The 23,905-nt window shown below is 37.5% G+C and overlaps 2 protein-coding genes across 6 annotated transcripts in view; one reads left to right on the forward strand and one right to left on the reverse strand.

Annotated features, from left to right (window-relative positions):
* Window positions 1-3,344, reverse strand: part of LOC127633577 (metastasis-associated protein MTA3-like) — a 40,260-nt gene extending 36,916 nt beyond the window's left edge. For 2 of the 4 annotated variants that reach the window (XM_052112785.1, XM_052112783.1), the window contains exons 1-2: window positions 3,081-3,315; window positions 1,821-1,888 (exon numbers count right to left, since the gene is read on the reverse strand). In XM_052112785.1, the coding sequence (XP_051968745.1) occupies window positions 1,821-1,888; window positions 3,081-3,108 (96 nt within the window). In that variant the 5' untranslated portion in view covers window positions 3,109-3,315. Of the gene's footprint in view, window positions 1-1,820; window positions 1,889-3,080 lie in introns of all 4 variants that reach the window. The other 2 variants (XR_007969223.1, XM_052112786.1) reach the window with 2 other exon arrangements.
* Window positions 3,345-6,052: 2,708 nt separating this feature from the next.
* Window positions 6,053-11,346, forward strand: LOC127633580 (potassium voltage-gated channel subfamily G member 3-like). Of its 2 annotated transcripts, XM_052112791.1 has the most exons (3): window positions 6,053-6,903; window positions 9,205-9,278; window positions 9,357-11,346. In XM_052112791.1, exons 1-3 carry the CDS (start codon window positions 6,293-6,295, stop codon window positions 9,848-9,850), a joined length of 1,179 nt encoding a protein of 392 aa, XP_051968751.1. In that variant the 5' UTR covers window positions 6,053-6,292; the 3' UTR covers window positions 9,851-11,346. The 2 variants fall into 2 exon arrangements, with proteins under 2 accessions (XP_051968751.1, XP_051968750.1); XM_052112790.1 differs by having other exon boundaries at window positions 9,205-11,346.
* The last annotated feature ends 12,559 nt before the right edge of the window (window positions 11,347-23,905 follow it).

Raw genomic sequence — 23,905 nt, forward strand, 5'->3', positions numbered from 1 at the left:
CTTGCATTTTAAGGACCTACTGAGCGAAGATCTTTTTCTATTTTTCTTCAAATGTGTTCTGGTGAAGAAAGAAAGTCATGCACACCTGGGATATCATGAGGGTGAGTAAATAATGAGATTCATTTTTGGGTGAACTATCCCTTTAACCATGCCTCTTTATGGTTTGACATCAACTGCAAATAATAAAAAAAGTTTAAAATATCATGTAAGTGCGGATTTCTTGCTTTGATTTTTTTAAATAAGTTGATTTTTGGTAGTAGTCTGCGTAATGGTGTGCATGTAAACAGGCTCAATGTGGGGGGGTCATTAAAACAAGACTCCATGATCATGTCTTTGATATTAAAATGCTCTAAGTGACTTCTCTGTGCATTTGATTGCATTTATGCTCAAGCATGTGATCAATATCCCACAATGCTCTCTTTCTATGATTGCCTAGAACTATATATTGTGTAAGAAGGATAATGCAGAGAACTCATCTCAGTGGCCAGAGGGTGAATGTTTGTTTGGATACACAACAGACCTTGTGGCCAATGCTAGATTAGAATTGTATGCTGCAAGCTAACAGAATTTGTGAATCCACTCCTTTGACAAATCTGTCAAAAGATCTGACACGTAGTCTGGAGATGTGATGACTAAATGTTGAGAAGACTGCAGTGGAGCATTTGTTTTGACATCCACTTCAGTTGACAACAAAGGCTGAGAGTGCATTAAGGGTAAAAAAAAATGCTTTTTAAAATATCAGAACAATCCAGGTGAAGCAAAAACATTTAAACCAATAATACATGAGTCATTTGGAAATGTTGTGTTTAAGCTAAACAACTGGCACATATCAGTTTGCACATCTGACCAGCTTGGTCACAGAATTTCAGTCCATATCATGACTGTTGTTTCTCATACAGATACAGTTTCCTAAAAAACAACTGTTGGAGATGTCAGCAGAGTGAAAGGAGAAAATGAACAGAAATGCAAGTAATTTGGCACCAGGAGAGCTGGCTGAGCTCCTTTTGGCAATGGCATGATAATGTTGTATCCACACCCTATCAGAATACCCAATGACCCCGTTTACACCTGGTATTAAGATTTGTCTCGGGTGATCTGATCACATGTGTTCAGGCAAGACACATTGCTGTTTACACCTGGTCGCTAAATGCATCTCTATGACCAATAGTGTTCAGATTTCAAGAGGAGGGTCAGGATGACATACATCAACCAATACTGCATGACATTAAAGCACAACGAAGTCAGAAAAGACAATTAAAGTGATAAAAAAAATTGTGCGCTGTTTACAATGATGCAACTGAAATTTGATCTAAACACAAATGCAAAGGTCCTATCAGAATGATCCATTATTTATGTGGATTACCTGTATTAAAGGAGCTTCAGATATGTGTGCTTTTCATCCGTGTCACTGCAAGTTGATATCAGACACACTGGACAAGATCCATAAAGTTCTTGTGCTTATGTATCTGCTTTATCAAATTTGCATTTGGATGGTTAGTTACTCATAACTGGCAAAGTTTTAACTCATGTTTTAGCATAGTGGTTGATTGACAGGTGAAGGGGTTGTGCTTAACTGCTGTCCGGAATGCATTCAGGACAGATTAGCGGACAGATAACCTCAAATGCGATGCGGTCACATGCATTTTTGACTACCTCCTAATGAGAATTTTTTGTGATCCAATAACAAAACATTTTAGGGGTATAGAGGTGGACTGACAACTTGTGATTGGATCACCCGAAATGCATCTTAATACCAGGTGTAAACAGGGTTGATGTCCACCAACCCACATTACTCCATTCAAGTCCCGAGGGCACTGTACCTTATTCAGTTCCTCTATCCTCCTGATCAGATAGGGGTTGCTTGAAGAATTCTCAAAGAAGACATAATCTGCAGCAAAAAATGAACCATATTTGATGGTGATTTTGTTATCAATATGAAAACTGCACAAACAGGCTTGTAAAGGGACGACTCAGAACACAATTTAGACTCTCAGGCTTCCACAGGGCATTTGGTGCATTTTGTACTGTATTCTCACTAGGATAAGTTTTAAAATAAAAAAATATATATCCTCCATGTACAATATAAACAATCCACCATCACTACACTCCCAATAAGAGTTCCTAAAAAGTGGCTGAATGAGTAATAAACTGCTTTATCTTTCAAATCAGTGAAGTACGTGAGCAAACGTTATTTTGATCATGGCTATTTGAGTCACATTCCGATACACTGCATCTGCATCACACGCATTAAATGAAGCGACCAGATTAAAACTGTGTGGAAGTGTTCAATAACAATTTCTCACACATGTGTTCGGTTCAAACGTCAATGAAGAGACACCTCGCGAATTTCACTGAATTAATCAACAGCATTAACGACGCCATGAAACAATATCAAATACCATGGCATTGACTAGCCGGCTATTAGCACAAACAAACGATGCTATTGTTTAATATTTAACACATAGTGATAATCAGATGTGTGACAGCAAAATACACCTAAATAAATTGCACGTTCGCAATGTTTCATTTAAGTGCGGTAAAGAAAGTCAGTGTGGTTGCTTTGTGGAAAACGAAGTAAGGGTTGCTGTATTAATGCTAGCTCGCTTTGCTACCTTGCATGCCGGATGAGGACCCGTAACTAATGGATACGTGCCAAAAAGGAGACAAGTGATTACAAAGAAAAACATCGGCTTCAATAATCGACATGGTCAGCTTGCGAGCATAACTCTCTTTTGTCCTATAGGGTCAAAGTCAGGGCAAACGTGCTCATCTATATGCGAGTTCACGTGTATTTTACATACAGTAATTATTATTTGTTTACGATGTGGCTAGCTAGCAACATAGCACGCTTGCTAAAATGCTAATGCGGCTACGATAGTTTAAGAGGCCTGACCCACATCAGAACACTAAATATTATCCATCCACTCTATCTTTTTGCAAGGACACTGCACGCATTAAGAGCTTATAAGTGGGTGACTGATTGCAGGAATTCCGCATGAAATGAACCCGTGCCTCCCAGACGGGTCTTGCTGTTTCTCGTGTTTTGACTTGCGTTAATTCAGAAATATAGACGGACATACCTCCGACCCGGTACATGTTGGCCGCCATTTCTGCCCTCCCGGATTGTTAAAAAACCAAACCATAAACTAAAACAAAAACAAACTAAATATGCGAATCAAAGAGACATATAGGTCCTGTGACCAGATAAAAAGCAATCTGGAGTCAAATCTGGTAAAAATGGGGGTGTGAACCTCAGTAAGAATAGTAGATTTTTTTTGCAGCCCCCCTCCAGAGATTCACAGTACAATACAGTAACTCACTCACGCGCTACAAAAGGCTGGAGCGCAGCAAGCAGCTTCCTGATGAGAGGAGGAGAGAAAAGAGGAGGAGGGGGAAGGGGGAATGAAATCTCAACTTATCACTCATAACTTTATACACAGGATCAAATGAAATTAGGTTAATATACATTTCTATTTTATTGGTACTTATGGTAAAATAAAAATATTGGAAAATAAACTAACTATTAATTTTTGGTGCATGGGTGATAATATACAGTACTGGAAAATGTAGAGTGAGGATATTCTCATAAAATTATGCCATGAATATTTTTTATTTATAAATTAACTTCAAACAAAGTGCAGAAAACAAAAACAAATAAATCAATAATTGGTGTGACTCCTATGTGTCTTTAAAACAGCACAAACTTTACACTTGCGCAGAGTTTTAGGTTGTTGGCAGATAAAGAGACCACTGCAAAATAGTTTCTCTGGATATACTATTTATAAGTAGGCTATGTGTTTGAGTAAAATGAATGTTTTTTTTTTTTGTTTGTTTGTTTGTTTGTTTGTTTTGTATAAAGTGCTGACAACATTTCTCCCTGTGTTCAAATAAAGATAGTAAATTTAGAGCATTTATTTGCAGAAAATGACAACTGGTCTAAATACCAAAAACAGATGCAGTGTTTTCAGACTTTGAATAATAAACCAAGTTCATATTCATTTTTAAACATCAGAAATCAATATTTGGTGGAATAACCCTGATTTCCAATCACAGCTTTCAATCGTCTTGGCATGCTCTCTAACCGTCTTTCACATTGATGTTGGGTGACTTTATGCCACTCCTGATGCAAAAATTTAATCAGCTCAGTTTTGTTTGATGGCTTGTGGCCATCCATCTTCCTCTTGATCACATTCCAGAGGTTTTCAATGGGGTTCAGGTCTGGAGATTGGGCTGGCCATGACAGGGTCTTGATCCAGTGGTCCTCCATCTACACCTTGATTGACCTGGCTGTGTGGCACGGAGCCTTGTCCTGCTGGAAAAACCAATCCTTACATGGGGAACATTGTCAGAGCAGAAGGAAGCAAGTTTTCTTCCAGGATAACCTTGTACGTGGCTTGATTCATGCGTCCTTCACGAAGATGAATCTGCCCGATTCCAGCCTTAATGAAGCACCCCCAGATCAGCACAGATCCTCCACCAAATTTCACAGTGGGAGCGACACACTCTGGCTTGAAGGCCTCTCCAGGTCTCCGTCTAACCATTAGAGGACCAGGTGGAGGATCGGTGATTATCTGTGGGTGTTTCTGAAAGGCTGGACTCTTGCCTTTCAGAAACTTGCTTTCATCCTCCCTCTTCCATTAATTAATGTTTGAAATTAGCAGAGCATGTGTTGGCTGACATTCTGTAAGACTACATTAGGTTACACCAGCATCATGTAAATAAGATTTTATGATGATCAAGTTTGTAATACTTATCAATAACTCACTCCTGATAATCATTTTAAAACTTGATTTTCTGTATAGAATGCAGCCGTTTCTGCACCAGGAACACTGTTTGTATAAAAGCAAAATTGTTGTTTGCAGGGAAAAAATTTTGATCAGCTCATGCACTAATTCGCTTGCAGTGTAAAACAGGTGTCAGATTAATTGTGATGTTGAAATTTAGGCTCTGTGGGGGCCATACCATATATTACAGAGCTGCTTGTGCTACTTATATTTTATTCTATTTGAAGGATTGTTTGGACAATTTTCTATTGACTCATTAAACCAAAAGACATAAAATAACCATCCATCCATCCATCCATCCATCCATCCATCCATCCATCGTCAACCACTTATCCTGTGTACAGGGTCACAGGGGGCTGGAGCCTATCCCAGCTAACATTGGGCGAAAGGCGGGGGACACCCTGGACAGGTCGCCAGTCCATCGCAGGGCCACACGTAGACAGACTGCATGTCTTTTGGATGGTGGGAGGAAGCCAGAGTACCCGGAGAGAACCCACACAGACACAGGGAGAACATGCAAACTCCACACAGAAAGGCCGGGGCAACCAGGGTTTGAACCCACGACCTTCTTGCTGTGAGGCGACAGTGCTAACCACTGCACCACCGTGCCGCCCCATAAAATAACCATCTAAATATACAGTATACACAATAGGACAACAACAAACATACAAATATGCTATATACAGATTTGTGCAAGGGAATTGTAATGAGTAAAGGGTATATATGGGTATTAAATAAAAGGTTGCATTACATTTTTATTTTAAATGGACTGTTCCACTATCCAAATTGGAATTGAAAAACAAAAACATTTACTGTGTCTGTGTTAAACTCTTTATACATATCATGTAGCCTAGAAAACCCTCTAACATTAGTGTACATGTCATTTTGCTATGTGTGTGTGTGTGTGTGTGTGTGTGTGTGTGTGTGTGTGTGTTGACAACAAGTAGGACAAAATATAATATGCAATATTGATTTTAATATTGACATTTTTCCCATCGTGGCTTGTCCCCTCCTGGTTTACTTCCTTGCTATTAACAAATAAATATCGACAGAGATTGTAGACAGAAAACAGGTTTAAGCACCAAAGCCTACACTGGAAAACCCCAGACATGCGTCATGAAAAAAAATCATTAAAATGCATTTCATTTAGTTGGGAACGCCCGTTCTTTGGGAGTGCATAATAATGGAGCGCATTAGGCTTCTCGACGTGTGACGTCACTGTATGAAACAGCCCACTGAAGGCTGGAGTTTAGATGATGCACAAAGAAAGAAGTCACTTTTCCACGGTTCTTCAAAGTGATACGCGCGCGCTCAGTCTGGCAAAAATCTTTATTTATTCTGAAATATTGTGCGCCAGCTGTTTTGAAGCGCTAGTTTGGAGCTGTTTGGCGTATAAAATCGTACTGCTAATAAAAATACATTGGATTTGAACTATGACTATCATTGAGCCATATCGTGCGTCATTTCTCTCTTTTTCGCTTCAATCGGTGGAGCCGATCTGATCCAAAATGAAGTTTGGGAAGAATATATGTATCTTAAATGTTGGTGGCACCAAGTATGCTTTCACAAGAGAAGTTATTAAGGATTTTCCTCTCCGAAGAGTGAGCAGACTACACAGCTGTTCCTCTGAAAAAGAGGTCTTGGAGGTATGTGACGATTATGACCGAGAGAGAAACGAGTTTTTCTTCGACAGGCATTCCGAGGCGTTTGTGTTCATCATGCTTTATGTCCGATCTGGGAAGCTCAGGTTTGTCCCGCAGATGTGCGAGCTTTCGTTTTATAACGAAATGATCTACTGGGGTTTGGAGAGCTCACATTTGGAGTTTTGTTGCCAGCGACGACTGGAGGATAGAATGTCGGAAACATTCACGTACTTCTCAGAAGACGACATCAAGGCAGAGGTGGAGTCCAGATGTGAAGAGGAACATGTCGGCAGGCTCGGGAACGCGCGGTGGCTGGAGAGGATGAGAAGGACATTTGAGGAGCCAGCTTCCTCAGTCGCGGCGCAGATTCTTGCGTCGGTATCAGTGATTTTTGTGATTACGTCTATGGTCATCCTTTGTGCAAGTACTCTGCCGGATTGGGATACAGCAAAAAACAATTCAGTGGAGGAACACAGGTACATGCATAACTTCAACATCTATGTTCTACAAATGTAGCTATATGCATGAAGTCTCTCTATGTCTCTCACTGGACAGCTCAGCAATGTGAGCATTCATACCCCCATAACGCCTTAATAGAGGGAATCGCTCTCCTCTTCACACTTTTCTTTCTTGTTTAGTCTCAGATTAAATATTTGGGCATCATGTGTATCCCCACCAGTTAAGCCACCTGATTCTTTTTATATTTTGTATCCTGTTACTGCAGTTCCTTTGCAAGTTCCAGTAAAGCTATACTTTTTAGTACTTCTCCCACCAAAAGAAACCATTTGGAAACAGTTACTTCCCCATGAAATAGAATAAAGGAGATTATTTTTAACCTAAATACCCCGATTGCCCAGTAGCCGTCGCAAAAAAACAACAACGTAATTTTTTCTATTATAGAGTCTTTATCGTCTGTACTTGGACATTACCACATCTTTCAAGTCATCCTTGCAAAGTTCTCCTCTCCATTTTCACTGTTTTGAGTCATATTGTCCTATTTCGATATTCCCTTGTTCTGTCTCTTTCTGTCTGGAAATACAGCTCTGGAAAATTATCAGTTTCTTTGGATACATTATTAATAGGTAAGTGTTGGAGTAAAATGAAAAGTTTTATTCAATAAAGTACAGACATCATCTCTCCCAAATTAATTTAGAGCATTTATTTGCAGAAAATGACAACTGGTCAAAATATAAAAAAAGATGCAGTGTTTGCAGACCTCGAATAATGCAAAGAAAACGTGTTCATATTAATTTTTAAACATCACAATACTAATGTTTCATTTGAGTTCAGAAATCAATATTTGGTGGAATAACCCTGATTTCCAATCACAGCTTTCATGCATCTTGGGATGCTCTCTAACCGTCTTTCACATTGATGTTGGATGACTTTATGCCAATCCTGATGCAAAAATTCAATCAGCTCAGTTTTGTTTGATGGCTTGTGGCCATCCATCTTCCTCTTGATCACATTCCAGAGGTTTTCAATGGGGTTCAGGTCTGGAGATTGGGCTGGCCATGACAGGGCCTTGGTCCAGTGGTCCTCCATCTACACCTTGATTGACCTGGCTGTGTGGCACGGAGCCTTGTCCTGCTGGAAAAAACAATCCTTACATGGGGAACATTGTCAGAGCAGAAGAAAGCAAGTTTTCTTCCAGGATAACCTTGTACTTGGCTTGATTCATGCGTCCTTCACAAAGATGAATCTGCCCGATTCCAGCCTTAATGAAGCACCCCCAGATGATCACCGATCCTCTTTTAATTTTTTTCCAGAGCTGTATTTGTGAGTAGGGCCTAATGTTTTTTCACTGTGTATCCAGTGCAGTCTTGATTCCATTTTCCACAGTGGACACTGTTTGTCTCAGGGTTCAGGTATGTGTTATCATATGTGTATGATGAGCTGGTAAGAGATGGTATTAAACCCAGCAAGGTTTGTCATGCATGCAGTATTATTATAATTCCAAAAATGCCACAGATGGTGATATGTGTTTTTGTGAATAACCTTCTTCCCCCTTTTTGTGTTCACCTCTAAATGTGCATTCACAATCTTTAAATATCCACATTTTATAATATTTAGCTTTTCTTTTTATCATCAATATTTAGGATTGATAACAGCATACACATTTAATGTTGTTAAAACCAATCTTTTTTGGCACATGTAACTTCTTCACTTTATTCAGTATTTATTTAGCCCTTTATACTCTACATGCAGTCCACCAATGCAGCTGTCAACACTGTCACAGCATATTTTATCAATTTGATCAATAATATAACCACTCAGAATGTATGGACGCATTCTTATTTATATGGATCATTTCACAAAAGAGATGTGTTTCTTCATGTATTGAATAGAAATTGAGTTGAACAGGCAATCAAAACGTTTTTTTTTTTTTTTTTTGGGGATCGGAAGTCCAAGGACTACTGAGCAAGAATTACCTTCCTGCCTTTCATCTAAAAGATCCTTCATCTAAAGATCCTGACACTTCAGTGTCAACAAAACACTGGAGATGTTTACACAATCCGAATGAGATGACATTCTCCATATAAAGCACATTGATTGCATGGCATGCATGAATGAAAGCTAATCTAAGCACTTGTTTAGTTACTATACAACTATAAAGCATAAAATTAGTTTAAAGGTTCCTCATCGTTTTTTAGCTGTATTATGTATTCATTGTCAATTCTAATGCTCAAAGGATGATGATCTCTTCTAACACTCTCTCTCTCTCTCTCTCTCTCTCTCTCTCTCTCCTTGCCTATCTTTCTCCCCATCTCATGCAGGATTATCGAGGCAGTATGCATTGGCTGGTTTACTGCCGAATGCATAGTGCGCTTCATTGTTTCACGGGACAAATGTGAGTTTGTGCGCCGCCCCCTTAATATTATTGACCTGCTGGCAATCACTCCTTACTATGTGTCTGTCACTATGACAGCATTGACAGGAGACAACCCTCAGCTACAGCGAGCAGGAGTCACCCTGCGCGTACTACGAATAATGCGCATCTTTTGGCTAATTAAGTTGGCACGTCACTTCCTAGGTCTTCAGACACTCGGGCTGACGCTGCGCAGGTGCTACCGTGAGATGGTCATGCTGCTGGTGTTTGTCTGTGTTGCAATGGCAATATTCAGTGCCCTGGCACAGCTGTTGGAGCATGGACTTGACCTGGAGACTAGCAATGAGGACTATGCCAGTATCCCGGCAGCCTGCTGGTGGGTTATTATCTCCATGACGACCGTCGGCTATGGAGACATGTACCCCATCACCATTCCGGGACGCGTGCTGGGTGGCGTGTGTGTCGTGAGTGGCATTGTGCTGCTGGCTCTGCCCATTACGTTTATCTACCATAGCTTTGTACAGTGCTACCACGAGCTCAAATACCGCTCAGCACGCAGCATGCGAAGTCTCTCCTCTGAGTTTCTCAACTGACTGTAACGTTGTTCATCCTGAGATCCTCGGAACATGCTGGTCTTCAGCTTAGTAACATCACCTGCTCTTATGTGCCTTTATTTTTTAACATCAAAAACTCTACGCTCTAAAATAAATTGATTATGTCAAGGAAATCACTACTTGTCCGGGTGAAAACTTCAGACATACGTAAAAACATAAGTACCTCTTTATTGAGGGACACATTCTTTGGACAATACAGACATCATGTTCAAACTTCATGATCCAAAGGATTTGCACTAGCTAATGTTTGTGTTGTAAACCCACGCCTGTGTGAACGAACAAATCTGATCCAACAGCGTTTCCATTAAATAAAAGAGACAACAGTGGCATTTGACAACTACAGATGGCCAGGCTGCATGAAACAGGCATCTGGCGAGACCTTGTGTCCTAACAGCGCTCTAGAAGGAGCTCATACATGTTCGTGTTTCCATGGAGAGGTCCATCCAACTTGTTAAATCATTAATTCAGCTCCATGGCTCTGTAAGCTCTCAACAACAACAAAAAAAAAAAAAATGTGAAAATGCAAGCAGTACAAAAGCAAAAGGTTTAAGGGGTTGGAGTGTTTTTAGAATGGCACAATAGAAGCATTTGAGCATGTTATGAAAGTGAATACTGTGAAACTCATTCATTTGTTTTGATAAGAAAAGGGACTCAAGAATGTGAAATTTCAAATAAAATGTATCCTTGTCTTGATCATGGAATGGTAGTTAACATTTCTAAGTCACAAAAAAACAAACATCAGCTGTTCCACCAGACAGCGACAGATCTGCAACCTGTCCATACACGAGTGTGTGAATCAAGAGGCATTAACTAAAATGATTAGCAAACACCTCACCCCCACACTCACAAGTAGGAGGGCTGTCACTCCCTTCCTTCCTCCTCTTTTAATACAAGCACGTAATCAAACCCCTTTTCACTCAATCCAGGAACTTTCTGACTTTATGCGCCTTTATAAAATTACAAGATGAATTTTGGGTCATATTTAATAAGATATGCTATTGGGGGACATACTTTACATTTTTAATAGTATTATGCTATTATGGAAATAAAATAGATATAAAAGTAGCATTATTAGAAGATTAGAATGCTTACAGAATTTTGCTAAAGCTAAATTGATAATGATTCTGATGTAAAAAATCAAGATAGAGTGCAATGTTCAAAATTCAGGTTATGCTCTAATGCCATTTGTCTTCAGCCTTAATTGTCATGCCATAGAAAACTTTTTTTAATAATTGCACAAATATTGTTTGATTTATGTCACATCATTCAGATGTTATTCTCGCATCTGTAAGGTGATGTATGCCTTCATTTCATAGCTATGAAGCAGCAGGGATGTTGCAGTTTTATGCTTCAATGTATTTGTGGAAGGGGGCATTAAAGATGCAATTGAAATTTTATGTAGCTCTATTCTGTCATTTAAAATGTATTCTTACTGGTTATCGCAATTATTTGTATGAAGAAAAAAATAAATGTTTACGGATTTTAAGAATGATCTGTTTCGTTCACCATTTATTATAGAATTTCTAGAAAACAAATAGCTAAATAGCATACATACAAACACAAATATATGGTGAAACGTATTAAGCGTATGTCAAAACAAAACAAATATGGCATACAAAAGAAACTCAGGTGTAAAGTTCACCAAACTAGTTACACAATTGTTAGCTTTACAAATTCCATGGCTGTTTTTGTGTGTGTGTGTGTGTGTTTTTTTTTTTTTTATTTATTTTAGTTTCAGAATTAACAGTGGTTTACTCTTCACAAACTAGATTTATGTGGATATGGAACAGTGTGATTTGTTTTATTGAAAAATTATTCCAATTTTCATAGCAATGACCACTGACAATAAACAAAGATGGCCTAAATTAATTTACAAAAAGAAAAAAAGAAATGCTTACACATATGGTGTTTTCCCATAATTGGAAGTAAATTAATAAGAAGACACATTTGTTTGTAATCCTTGGATATTAAATTAAAACAAAAACTGATTATATACATAGACATCATACAAACATGTACAAATCCCAACACATGTGAATAAAATTAAAATTACCAAATAGATTTATCATTTATGCCAGGTTTAAAATTCTAAATTAAATCTACAGTAAATTAAAGAGAAGTGCCTCATTTTTGCTTTTTTATTTCTAATACCCTCCAAAGAATTGCCAAATTGCTTAATCTCATTTAAAAGTAATTTAAAATTTGGCTTGAATGTGATATTTTCCAATTAAGATACAAAGTTGTATTAAAATACTCTTACAATCAACAGTATCTTGTAAAAACTTGGAACAGTGTTTTATATATATATATATATATATATATATATATATATATATATATATATATATATATATATATATATATATATATATAAATAAGCATCTTATAAACAGAGTAAATATAAATTGCACTCAAATGTAAGCACAAAAAATTCAGGAGTGTTACAAAATGTTCAGAAAGAAATAATCATCAAAAGGGAAAAATATCAAAGGATTTACAAGTATTAATAGGATATTAAAGGATATTTTGATAGCCTTTTTATTTTGCAACCTAGAAATATTTTTAAATTACTGTTGTTGTTCAGCAAGCAGAACATAAATGAGTTTCTGGTTAGAGAATAAATCTTTGTTAATAAAATATGAAAAAGATGAATTAGCCCAAATACATTTTGTTTGTCAATTTTTCTTTCCCTTTGGGTTCTTTTGATATCTTTTTTGTAAACTTTCAGGGCTTGAGGTCAAATACCTTCTGAATCCCCTAACATAATCTTTGTCACCCCAACTAAAGTCATGTCTAAGTCAGGTGCTGTCATGGAGTATATGGGTGCCAACAACGTTCCAGACACTAGAGAATATTTCAGGTGCGTATTTAACAAATTAGTTACAGGGTTCCCATGGTTATGGAAATATCAGGGAATTAAAAGATTGTGATTTTTAGAACTGAAAAAGTCATGAAAATGTATTAAATCCCGAAGAGCCATTGAAATTCCTTTAGTGTATAATTTTATTTATAAATGTGTTAAAAATATTTTATTAGGGTACAACGGGGCTAAAGGCACTCGTTAAAGAACATTTTCTTTTCTTTCTGGTCACAAAGTGAATCAAGATTCAAGAAATACATGTATTTTTATTGAATATTGATGGAACAACATCATTTGTTAAAATAAATAACAACATAAGGTTGTTTTGAATAAAAAAAAAAATTGTATTACTCTATTTTGTTTTTTACATTTAAAGGTGGTGATGCAGCCTTTAAGCCCACACTTGGGGTAAAACGCTCTCTCACTTGGGGTAAATGGCCCCCAGGGGGGTTATATTGATATAGTGTTTACTGGAGCAATAGTTATTGGGAACAATGTAAACATAGGCAAGTACTTTTGAGAAAGTAAGATGCATTTTTAGTAACAAATTAAGATACTGCTTATTGAGAATAACCAGTTCAGAAAAGGGTGCATCATTTCTTGTTAATTTCAATCAAGTTTGATATTTCATTACATCTTAAGAATTCTATAAACAAATGAATCTCTATTGTGATCGGATCTGTTAATGTGAGCCAACTTTGAACATTTTTAATAGCAAATCTATTCCCCCAACTCAAGAAAAACAATGTGTTAAATGGGAGCCTTAAACCCCTGCAACAGGGGACTTTTTACCACAAATATTTTTATACTTTCAGTTATTGGGCAGTTATTGACATTTATTGAATATAATCACCTTGAATAGAACTGAAAATGACAAGTATTTTGTCTCAAAATAAATGTGATAATTTTAAAACACATTACAGGCAATGACCTTATGGACCAGGAATATTTTGCAGTGTATATAGTGACTAACATGTGTTTAGGAAAGTCCTGTGGTAGTTTTAGGTGCCATGTAGAGTTTTTGGAGAAAATGAAATCAAAAGTGCCTTTTAACCCTGGGAGCCTTTAGCCCAGTTGTACCCTAATCTTTGTTAGTACAATATAGACAAATGTGTGTTTTTTTTTTTTTTTTATCCTTATCACGTTTAGGGCTGCAACTAATGAATATTTTGATAATCGATTAATCTAACAATTATTAGAACGATTATTCGACTATTCTGCGATTATTGCAAAGATTAATCATTAGCTCGTAGCCGATTATTCAGCTTGTGCCCTGACTTAAAGGTTGTATTAAATGTGTTTACTAACAATAAAGAGGACAAAATAATCTTTTAAAAATATCTCTAAATGGCATTCACTGAATTAAAGGGGGAAAAATACTTATTACGTTTAATTCAGTAAAGAAATTAGTTGCAAAATAATTAGTGTTTTTGTCTTGTTTTCCATTTAAAATTAAGATACATTTAATTGAGAAGCAATATATAAGATATTTAGACTTGCTTTAAGAGAATGTATCTTAAATATACAGTAAGTGTATTTTGTATATAAATGTATTTTTTCACTTGATTATAATTCTGCGAGTGCAGTAAAGGAAAAATAAACTTATATTCAAGATCTATTCTCTAAAAGCAAGTCTAAATATCTATTATGCTTCTCAGGTGAAATGAATGCATAATTATTTAAATATTTTTAGATATTTAAAAATATTTGTATTTTAAATATTATATTCAACATTCTCAGAAAACAATTATTTCTTCTGCAGGATAGTATAATGGGGCGAAGAATAACCTCTCACCTTTCTGTTCACTTCAATTCATCTTTAACTCACAAAAAAACAAATTGTCTCACATGAATAAAGCTGCGTATTGCCAATTTTCTTCACAATACGAAATGCAGTGATATATATTATGATTCAATAAGTCACAAGCCATCACGTTATAATCTAGCTGTAGCAAGCGCGGGTGCTCAAGGGACGAGCGTCCCCGTGACAGAGTGTATTTCAGCCGGATGCAGTTTCCATCTCTTCCACTCAGATCGGGACATTCGCGCAAATCATAGAAGAGAAGACAATTTTTTATTGTCGATGTTCTCGATAACGTCAGCTAATCGTTTCAGCCCTAATCCAGTTAACACAAATGACTGGAAAAGTCATGGAAATTCATTGATCAAAAGGCTTGAGAATCACAAGCTACTTAATTGAGTTTATGAATGGGGAAAAGAGGACTATGTATACTAAAGTCCTCCTCTTGTCCCTATCCTCTCCTCACATTGTTTTTCTTCATTTTATTTTTCTTCCAGGCCTCAGATAAGATTCCTATCCATCAAAAGCGAGGTGTTCCAGACAGACTGCTGTACAGGACCACTATGGCTCTGACAATTGAGGGAGCTCTCTGCTGTCTTGTGGCTCTTTATCTATCAGCACAGCCCAAAAACAAATAAACTGTATCTAGCACCTTTATATCACCATGTCAGCCATAAAATAATATATGTGATATGTAACTTTATTGTATTTATCATGAACATTTGCGAGGCCTGTCATTGTACCTCTCAGCCCCAATCACCATAAACAACTTTCTGTCCCGACTTCTACTAACACAAAAGAAGAAGTCTTACTCATGTGCTGTATCAGCTCTTTTCTTTAAACTTAAAAAGGGATGCTGTTAGTTGTGCATCAATGATTTGTATGTTTGTGTCTTATGTCCAGTCCTAGACCTATTGTCTTTCTATTATACACATGAACCATTCACTCTCAGCTGCAATTATACCTATTATCAGGTCAGGTTGGTTTAAGCCAGAGGTGTAGTGGCTGATCAAAAATAACACTGTGTGAATTGTGTTTTGGTCATAAATGAAGAGGACTGTGACACTTGGGAAGAGGATGAGAAAGAAAGAGGGTGAGACATCACACTTTTCATTAGTGTTGATTGGTGCTGCGATTTAATGTGCTCGTTACACACTTGGTCATTATACATTTTCCATCCCAATTAGGAATGTCTATAGGAAAATCTATAGGATTTTATTGATGAAAGCACAGTGGTTTAACACTTGAAGAATGTGTGAAGCTGGATTTGAGAGGATTCCAAAATTCTGGAGCAGTTTTGAAGAGAGTCCTTATTTACCTTCATGTTCTTTCCAACCCGTATGACTGACACTCTTCAGTATAACACAAAAGGAGATGTTAGACAAAATGACAGCCATAGTCACCATTCACTCTCCATGTTTGGAAGAAAGATGCAATCAAAGTGAATTGTGACTGAGGCTCACATTCTGTCTAGCGTGTCATTTTGTATTGTACAGAAGAAAAATCCATCCACGGTTTGGAAAAAGGAAGTGAGTCTGTAAATAATGACAGTATATTATCTTTAGAGTGGACTATCCAGCAAATTTCTGCCACTGTATGTGATATTGTGTTATGCAGTCATTCTGTAGTCTTTACTCAGTTATACTGTATTTAGTGCACTTGAGAACTAGTAATGCTGCTGTGCCTACACAACCCAGGAACTGCTGGTAATGAAAACAATTATCAAGATCCTTAGTTTTTTGGCCCTCAGAGGATGTACATTTTTTAAATTATTATTATTAAAAAGAACACTGAAAACATTTAAACTTGATTAACCATTTTTTGTCTTTGCCTAGTTCCTTTTTAGCTTATTGAAGTCATGGGATTTCAGAACGATACTGTATTTGAAATTATAAAACGTAAAAGCTTGAAGGTTATGTTGATTATATGCTGATCCTTGTATTGTATACAGGGCCCCCCTTGAAAAGCTTTGAGTCTTCTGTTCTGGCTGTTCACATGGCAACAAGGCTATGAGACATGGTACATAAAATTACTTCCATATGTCCTTTTGAATATGGCTTTTTTACAGCCAAATCATCATAGAACTCTGAAAGAATGGAGTTCTATTGTTCACAGATCTTATTTTTCTAAGTTTCTTTATAGTCAGTGGTTATAACACAACATGAGGCTGACTGATGGTCTAACTGCATGCTGGCATTTGATAGGCTGTCAGAGCACAAAACAGAGTGAAACAATCTATGACAATGAGAGGCTATGATTCATCCAGCCTGGCTATCCATAGCTGTAAAAGAACATCTTTGCTGCTTACTACTGAAGAGAGACACTTGCAACAAATGATAGGTCACACAGAGCATTTTAAAGAGGTCAATAATCTTTTTGTCAGGGATGGGTGTTCTTGTAATGGCCTCGTAGGTAAGACTTTGTTCCAAGACAATCAATATTTATCTTTTCTTCTTTGAACCCAACATGGATTTCATTACCCGGAACGGACTTATCTGCAGTGGGAATGAGTGGAACAGTTCGAGAATTTGCACCGGCCCAGGAACCCACACACGAACCACGTCAGTGGAAAAGGGCTATGTGGTGGCCAGCTCCCCTCTGGCTAAACAGCATAAATATAACTACACACTCTCATGGCGAAATCATAAGACTTATGATATATGACTTTTCTAAATTTGGCTAATTGTTATGATATCGTATGAATTAACTTGTATAAATTCGTATATGTTTCAGTACAGCCAATGACGTTGCTGGACATTGTTTCCATCGAATACACGATAATTACTTGCTTCTGTCACACACAACATCTTTCTGTCATGTTTACACACTCTACTGATCGGTTCGGTTTAAATAAGGGGTTTGGGTAAGGGCATGATATTAGTAAGCATGTCCTTAAGGCCTTGTCTGCAAGACATCAGGGCATTTGCACGTGATGCAATCGTACAAATTTATACAAACGAACACGTATGAAATCGCACGAAATAGCCAACTTGTAAAATATGTACATATTTTCATGTGACTGGGTTGAATATAAGGCCAATATTAATTATTTGTGAGAAGTGCAACTCATGGTTTAAAATTAGTAAACTAAATAAGTGTTAATGGCCAGTGTTTAAACATAGATTTTGTCACTTTTCCACTGCACATTACTGTTTGACTCAAACTGACCAAAATAATAACACGACCTCTAGCTGTTAGCTACTAGCTCATTGTGCTGCATAAAGCAGTTGTTGCATGGTGATATACACAAGCCTCCAGTAGCTGGTCAACTAAATAAAGTGAAGCTTTCAAGCAGAGTATAGAGTTAACATAGCAAAACATACCATCCTCCATCGTGGATCAACGCTAGTCCAGGGCACTCTCCATCCCATTGCTCGCCGTTTTAGTGTCCATTTGGTTGAACCACTTCCACTTTTCCTTGATGGTTCTGTAGTCACTTTAAGTTGTTGTTTTTTTTTACCTTTACACTGTTGGTAGGTCCGGTGGTAACAGTGTGCGGCCAACAGCTGAGACACTTCCTGAGAGACTTTATCATTTCGCTCATCGCTAATGAGTGGACTATCTGCACCTTGTTTATTGACCAATGGCGTTGTTTTGTGCACTTCCATTTATTTTTTCACAATTCGAAAGTCACATGAACAAACGATGCCATTATTGCGGTTGCTAACATTAAAACTAGCAGGTTGATGTTGAGTGTTGAAAATCCAGTGATGCTGGTAGTGACAATTCTCCCTGACCAATCAATCAGTGATCTGCAGGATTTTGACGTCTCATTTTAGTACCAGCTCGGCTCATTTGGTACCTCATTCGAGGTGGTACTAAAAAAGTATCGGGTACCAGGTACTATCCACAGTGGAAAACCCAAAAAAAGCCAGCAGAGTTGAGTTGAACCATGCAGTGTAAAAGCCCCATAAGATTAATGACTTTTGTCTTTGAGGTCCATCTTGGATTAGCTGCAGAAGGTCACATATATGCATTGTTGGCTGATGAAGACTTTTTTTTTTTTTGGAATTAGTTGATAGTCCATGTATTGCATTTCAAAAGTGTAGTCAATCATAAGACCAAGGTGATGCAGGCAGAGATCACTGAGGCCCATCGCTGATCAAGCGGCAGGTCATTTCAGTGAGGTCTATCCTAAGTCCAAGGTTCAGACAGTGGCATATGAAGTATCCCATGTCTTATCGTTGGAGTTGGCATCAGTTCATGCTCTCAAGTCCATTGTAATATATTGAAGTCATGGCTGGCTGGCACCGGCTGCATTTAGTCATCATCACTCAGCGTCAAGTAGCAGTGGAGTCCGACATCAACCAGGAAAGGAGCTGGATCTGGCTGGCTCTGGTGCACAAATAAACCAACACCAAACCAGTAGAAATGACAGTATTATTGATTTTCTTAATGTTCTATATTCTTTTTATATCTCTGTCAGAAATGTCCATTTGTAAGAGCAGCAGATAACAACAGCTGAAATCTCCTGAAACGCAGCCTCTCATCTATTTCCAGGCTCTCATATACCGAGGTTGAGACAAATAGAATAATATTTGCATAGATATCATTCAATTTATTTTTTGAGTTATAGATTATGATAAATATTTCTGGTTCTGGCAGACCTAACTAAAGCAGCCTACTTGTGAGTTGATGGATAAATTAGGTGTATGCCTGGCTAAAAAGTTGAGGCTTTAGTCTAGACTTAAACTGAGGGAGTGTATCAATGCCCCAAACAGTGTTAGGGAGACTATTCCATAGTTTAGGAGCCAAATAGGAAAGGGTTCTTTTGTGAATTTTTATATTCTAGTAGGAACTATTAACAGTATACTACACCACGCCCAGAGATGGAGTAAACAGCAATATGCTTAGGGATCCCAGCTGAGCCAAACATCTTATAATTAGGTTTACGATTCATCTTTCATTCATATTTGTAATTAAGCTATTCAGACCTAAAAATAAACTTAAATCAATTACATAATTAAATAAACTATTTAGTTCGTGGGTGTGGTGTGTTTACCCAAGAATCCTCTACTGATGACTAAATTATCTATTACTGGATATACTCTCAAAAGTAATCGCTCAAAATCTTTCTGGTCACTTGAGAGGTATTAATTATTTTCATTTGAGATTCCATCCTTCATTCACAACATTTCAGTTTCTTAAAATGTGGAGAACAATTGAAACATTCTAAATTGGAATCCATTAACTTATTTTAACAGTGTTCTCAGAGGAATGGGAGGATGGACAACAGTCTACAGCCACACCAACTGCAGGACAAACACCCAAAATGACAGCAAGCTAAAGCCTGAGGTTTTTGAAACAGTCCATATTGAACAATCCACATCGAGCATAAGGATCAGTGATCTAAATGCCATCTTCTGAATTTTCACACTGCTGTGCAGAGCAGTTCTGACATGATTAAGGGGAGAGCAACTGTCTTTTATCAATATGTAGGGTCGAGGAGCCTATCCCAGCTGTCTCGGGCTCAAGGTAGGGAAACACCCAGTCCATCACAGGGGTAACACATACACACAAACACATTTACACTCACAGCTAATTTAGAGTTTACAATTCATCTGACATGTTTTCTGGACAGTGGGGAAACTGAAGTACTTGGAGAAAACCCACATGGGGAGGACGTGAAAACTCCACACAAAAAAGCCAAGGGTCAGGAAATAGACTCACACATATTTCTTGCAGTGAGGCAATAGTGCTAACCACTGGGCCACCGTGCTGCCCCCAACTCTTTCATATGCAACAAACTCAATAGGACTTATACCTGTGCTAACATTGAGAACATATGCCCAATTAATACAAAGATCATTGTTACTCAAAGCAATTTCCTAGGCAAAACTAGTCCTTTTTTAAAACATACTGAAGAACAGAAATAATTTAATAGTGTATAAACAAACATACTTCGAAATGAACACTTAAAAGTGTGATTAAAAATATTGTTCACCCAAAAATGAAAATTCCCTCATCATTTACTCACCCTAATGTCATCTCAGATATGTATGACTTATTTTCTTCCTCGGAACATAAACAAAGATTGTTAGAAAAACATTTCACCTCTGTAGGTCCTCACAATGCAAGTGGATGAGTACCAAAATTTTTAAGCTCCAAAAAAACACATAAAAGGCAGCACAAAAGTAATCCATACCACTCCAGTGGTTAAGTCCATGTCTTCAGAAGCAATATGATAGGTGTGGGTGAGAAACTCATCAATATTTGACCTTTTTTTTACTATAAATTACCTTCCCTGCCCAGTAGGTGGTGATATGCACAAATAATATAAATCACCACCTCTAAAAAAAGAATGTGAAAGTGGAGATTGATATATCCATATTATATCATTAGAGATGTTCAGCTGTGATGTCAGTTTGTAGGCTAACCGGGAAGGCTAATTCCCCATGGGTTCCCATTGGAATTTCAAATGGGTTTTGAGGAGGATGATATTCAAAATGTAGGTAGTATAAAAATGCTAGAAAAATAACATTTATTTCTTTATATAACAAGTCTAATTTCTCTGCTCCACCATATTAAATATTAGCCTTTTTTTTATTCTGAAGAATAAACGGGTTTAGAACTGACCCCTAGGAATGCACGATATGGAGGAAAAATGTGATATGCAATAAACTTAAAAGTAGGCTTGTTTAAATCTATTCTTTTCAAGGATTGGATGCAAGATACAAATGGAAATCCGACCGTCTAATCACCATAAAATTATTTTGGTAAAATATTTCTGCAGTCATCACAAATGACTGTGACTGGTGCATCCTGAACAGCACTGAGAAAATTAACAGGTGCCATGTGACAATGCTATTTAGTCATTGCTTCAGAAGTCGGACAATAATTTACTCATGAATATTGATACTGAGAAACTTCAATAGTCATTATAATGAAAATAAAAACAAAAGTTAAAGTATTATCTATGTGTAAAATTGCCAAAAGTTGGTAGGAACATGTCCCTACCATCCCTACCTAAATCTGCGCCTGTGATCTATTCTTCCGGCTTCTGTAAGTTTCTTGCATTGTTATAAAAGCATTGCTTAAGTTGGGTCCGCAATGTTGATGTTGTTGGATTTTTTTTATTTCCAATTAAGCGCATAATGTTATCGAGAACACAGCAGTCACTGCACAAGGATAATGCCTGAAATAGGTTTGAAGAGATTACCTGCCACAAACGCATGCACATTTCTGAAAAACAAAGAGCAAATTTGCAAACATTCCAAGTCATAAATGACTTGCAAATTTACAGATGAGCAAAAACTCTAAAAAATAAATAGTAAATATGTCTTCCAGAATAAAAAGCTCACATCAAATAGACGTCTCCCACTCTCTCATTTGAGAGAGAAGGTAATAGTAAAAGAGCAGCAAATTCAATGGTAAAAGATACATACACAGAATATGATTTTGATTACACCATCATGAGTTTCACAATTACATAATTTCCTTGAAATTGTTACACTCAGAGGAAGAGGACGACAGAAGTGATGAATCCTAATGCAGATATATTACGGTATACAAATAAAACAGGGGTATAAACGGAGAACAGAACTGGATATCAAAAACAAAGGTGAAGTCAAACAAACTAATAATTTAACTCAGATGCAGAAGATTATCTTCAGGCAAACCCTGGATGAGTCACAAGGATGAGTAGCACACACATGTGAGGAGTCCAAACGAGACTAGACAAAGAATGGGAGCTTGAGATGGCTAATGGAGATCAGGTGAGAGTAATCAGTAATCAGGAGATTTGGAGGGTGATGAGGGCCTGACAGAAATCATCAGTCTTAGAAAAATTGTCAAAACTGTTAAAACCTCAAACTTAATCAAAAGGAAACTGAAAGAGGAGTTTAAAGAATATATTTTTCACCCATAATAAAATTATCGACATCCATTAAAATTGGTAAGTTATAAATGAAGCTCTCTTTATTCTTCCTACAGCACACTGTGTGTGGTGCTCTATTGTGTAACATGTTGTACTGTATACACAGTAAGCTGTCAGAAAAAGGCACGAAAGGTGCACTAATAAACCATCACCAAACCAGCAGAAATGACAGTATTATTGATTTTCTCAATGTACTATATTCTTCTGAAACGCAGCCTCATCTATTCACAGAGAAATGATAATGGCCTTTTTCATGGTTCACACAATAGATTCAATACACAAAATAAATTACTTTTCATCTCACATTAAATTTTAAAACAAATATTTCAATGACATACAGCAATGAGATGTGTCTGGCTTTGGCCATGAAATTACTGCAGACAGTGAGTAATCACAATGATAAAAATGAGATAACAATCTGTTCTCTTATTTTCTTTGGAGGGACTCAGTAATCTGTAATTTGCACTGAATATTAAGAGATCCCTGCAGGGCTCACAGCCTTCACAGATCAAACAAACTTCCCTTTTAACATAGTATACTCTTTAGATTTCATTAGGTCAGATTTTAGTCCACCTTTTCGTTTGAATAGCAAAAATCCACATAAAGAATCACCATTATTCATGATTCCCACTCTTTTCAAGGCACAAATTTCCCATGTGAAATATTTAAGTGAAAAAACATGCATCCATTTAAATCAAGCCTTTAATTTGGCATTTCCCCGTAAAGCTGTGATTTCATTAAATAAATATATAGTCTGTATGTGCTGCACACTTCAGAGTGCTCTTGTCACGTATCGACTTGGACATAATGACGATAGAGTTAAAGATCATACAATACAGGTTTATTAATTAATCGGTGGGAATACAGTATTTAAACAGGCTGCTCTGCCCCCCTCTTTGGACCCATTGCAGTTTGCCTACCGCAACAACCGCTCCACTGATGATGCCATTGCATCTACACTGCACACTGCTCTCTCCCACCTGGAAAATAGGAACACATATGTGAGAATGCTGTTTGTAGACTACAGCTCAGCATTCAACACCATAGTGCCCTCCAAGCTTGATGAGAAACTCCGGAATCTGGGCTTAAACAACTCGCTGGACTTCCTGTCAGGCAGACGTCAGGTGGTTAGAATGGGCAGCAACACCTCCTCATCACTGGAGCCCCGCAGGGCTGTGTTCTCAGCCCACTCCTGTATTCACTATACACACATGACTGTGTGGCAACACATGGCTCCAATGCCATCATTAAGTTTGCTGACGATACGACGGTGGTCTGATCACTGATATGGATGAAACAGCCTACAGAGAGGAGGTGCACACTCTGACACGCTGGTTCTGACAACAGAACAACAAACCCTCTCAGGCTGCATCAGTAAAATGCACTGTAGTCTTTATTGTTGATTGAGAGCCGGTGTGGCAGGGTAGGATAAACCCTCCCTGATTTCTAGGACCTCCCTCCTAGTCACAGTCTATCAGCAGTCACTTCTTGCCTATT

This window comes from Xyrauchen texanus, chromosome 40 (genome assembly GCF_025860055.1).
Source record: "Xyrauchen texanus isolate HMW12.3.18 chromosome 40, RBS_HiC_50CHRs, whole genome shotgun sequence".
NCBI classification, from domain to species: Eukaryota; Metazoa; Chordata; class Actinopteri; order Cypriniformes; family Catostomidae; genus Xyrauchen; species Xyrauchen texanus.

Excerpts from the sequence above, each read along its gene's own strand:
- LOC127633580 (XM_052112790.1), top strand. The coding sequence starts at position 6,293 with ATGAAGTTTGGGAAGAATATATGTATCTTAAATGTTGGTGGCACCAAG. Across the intron at positions 6,904-9,204 it reads AATTCAGTGGAGGAACACAG|GATTATCGAGGCAGTATGCA; the intron begins GTACATGCATAA and ends CATCTCATGCAG.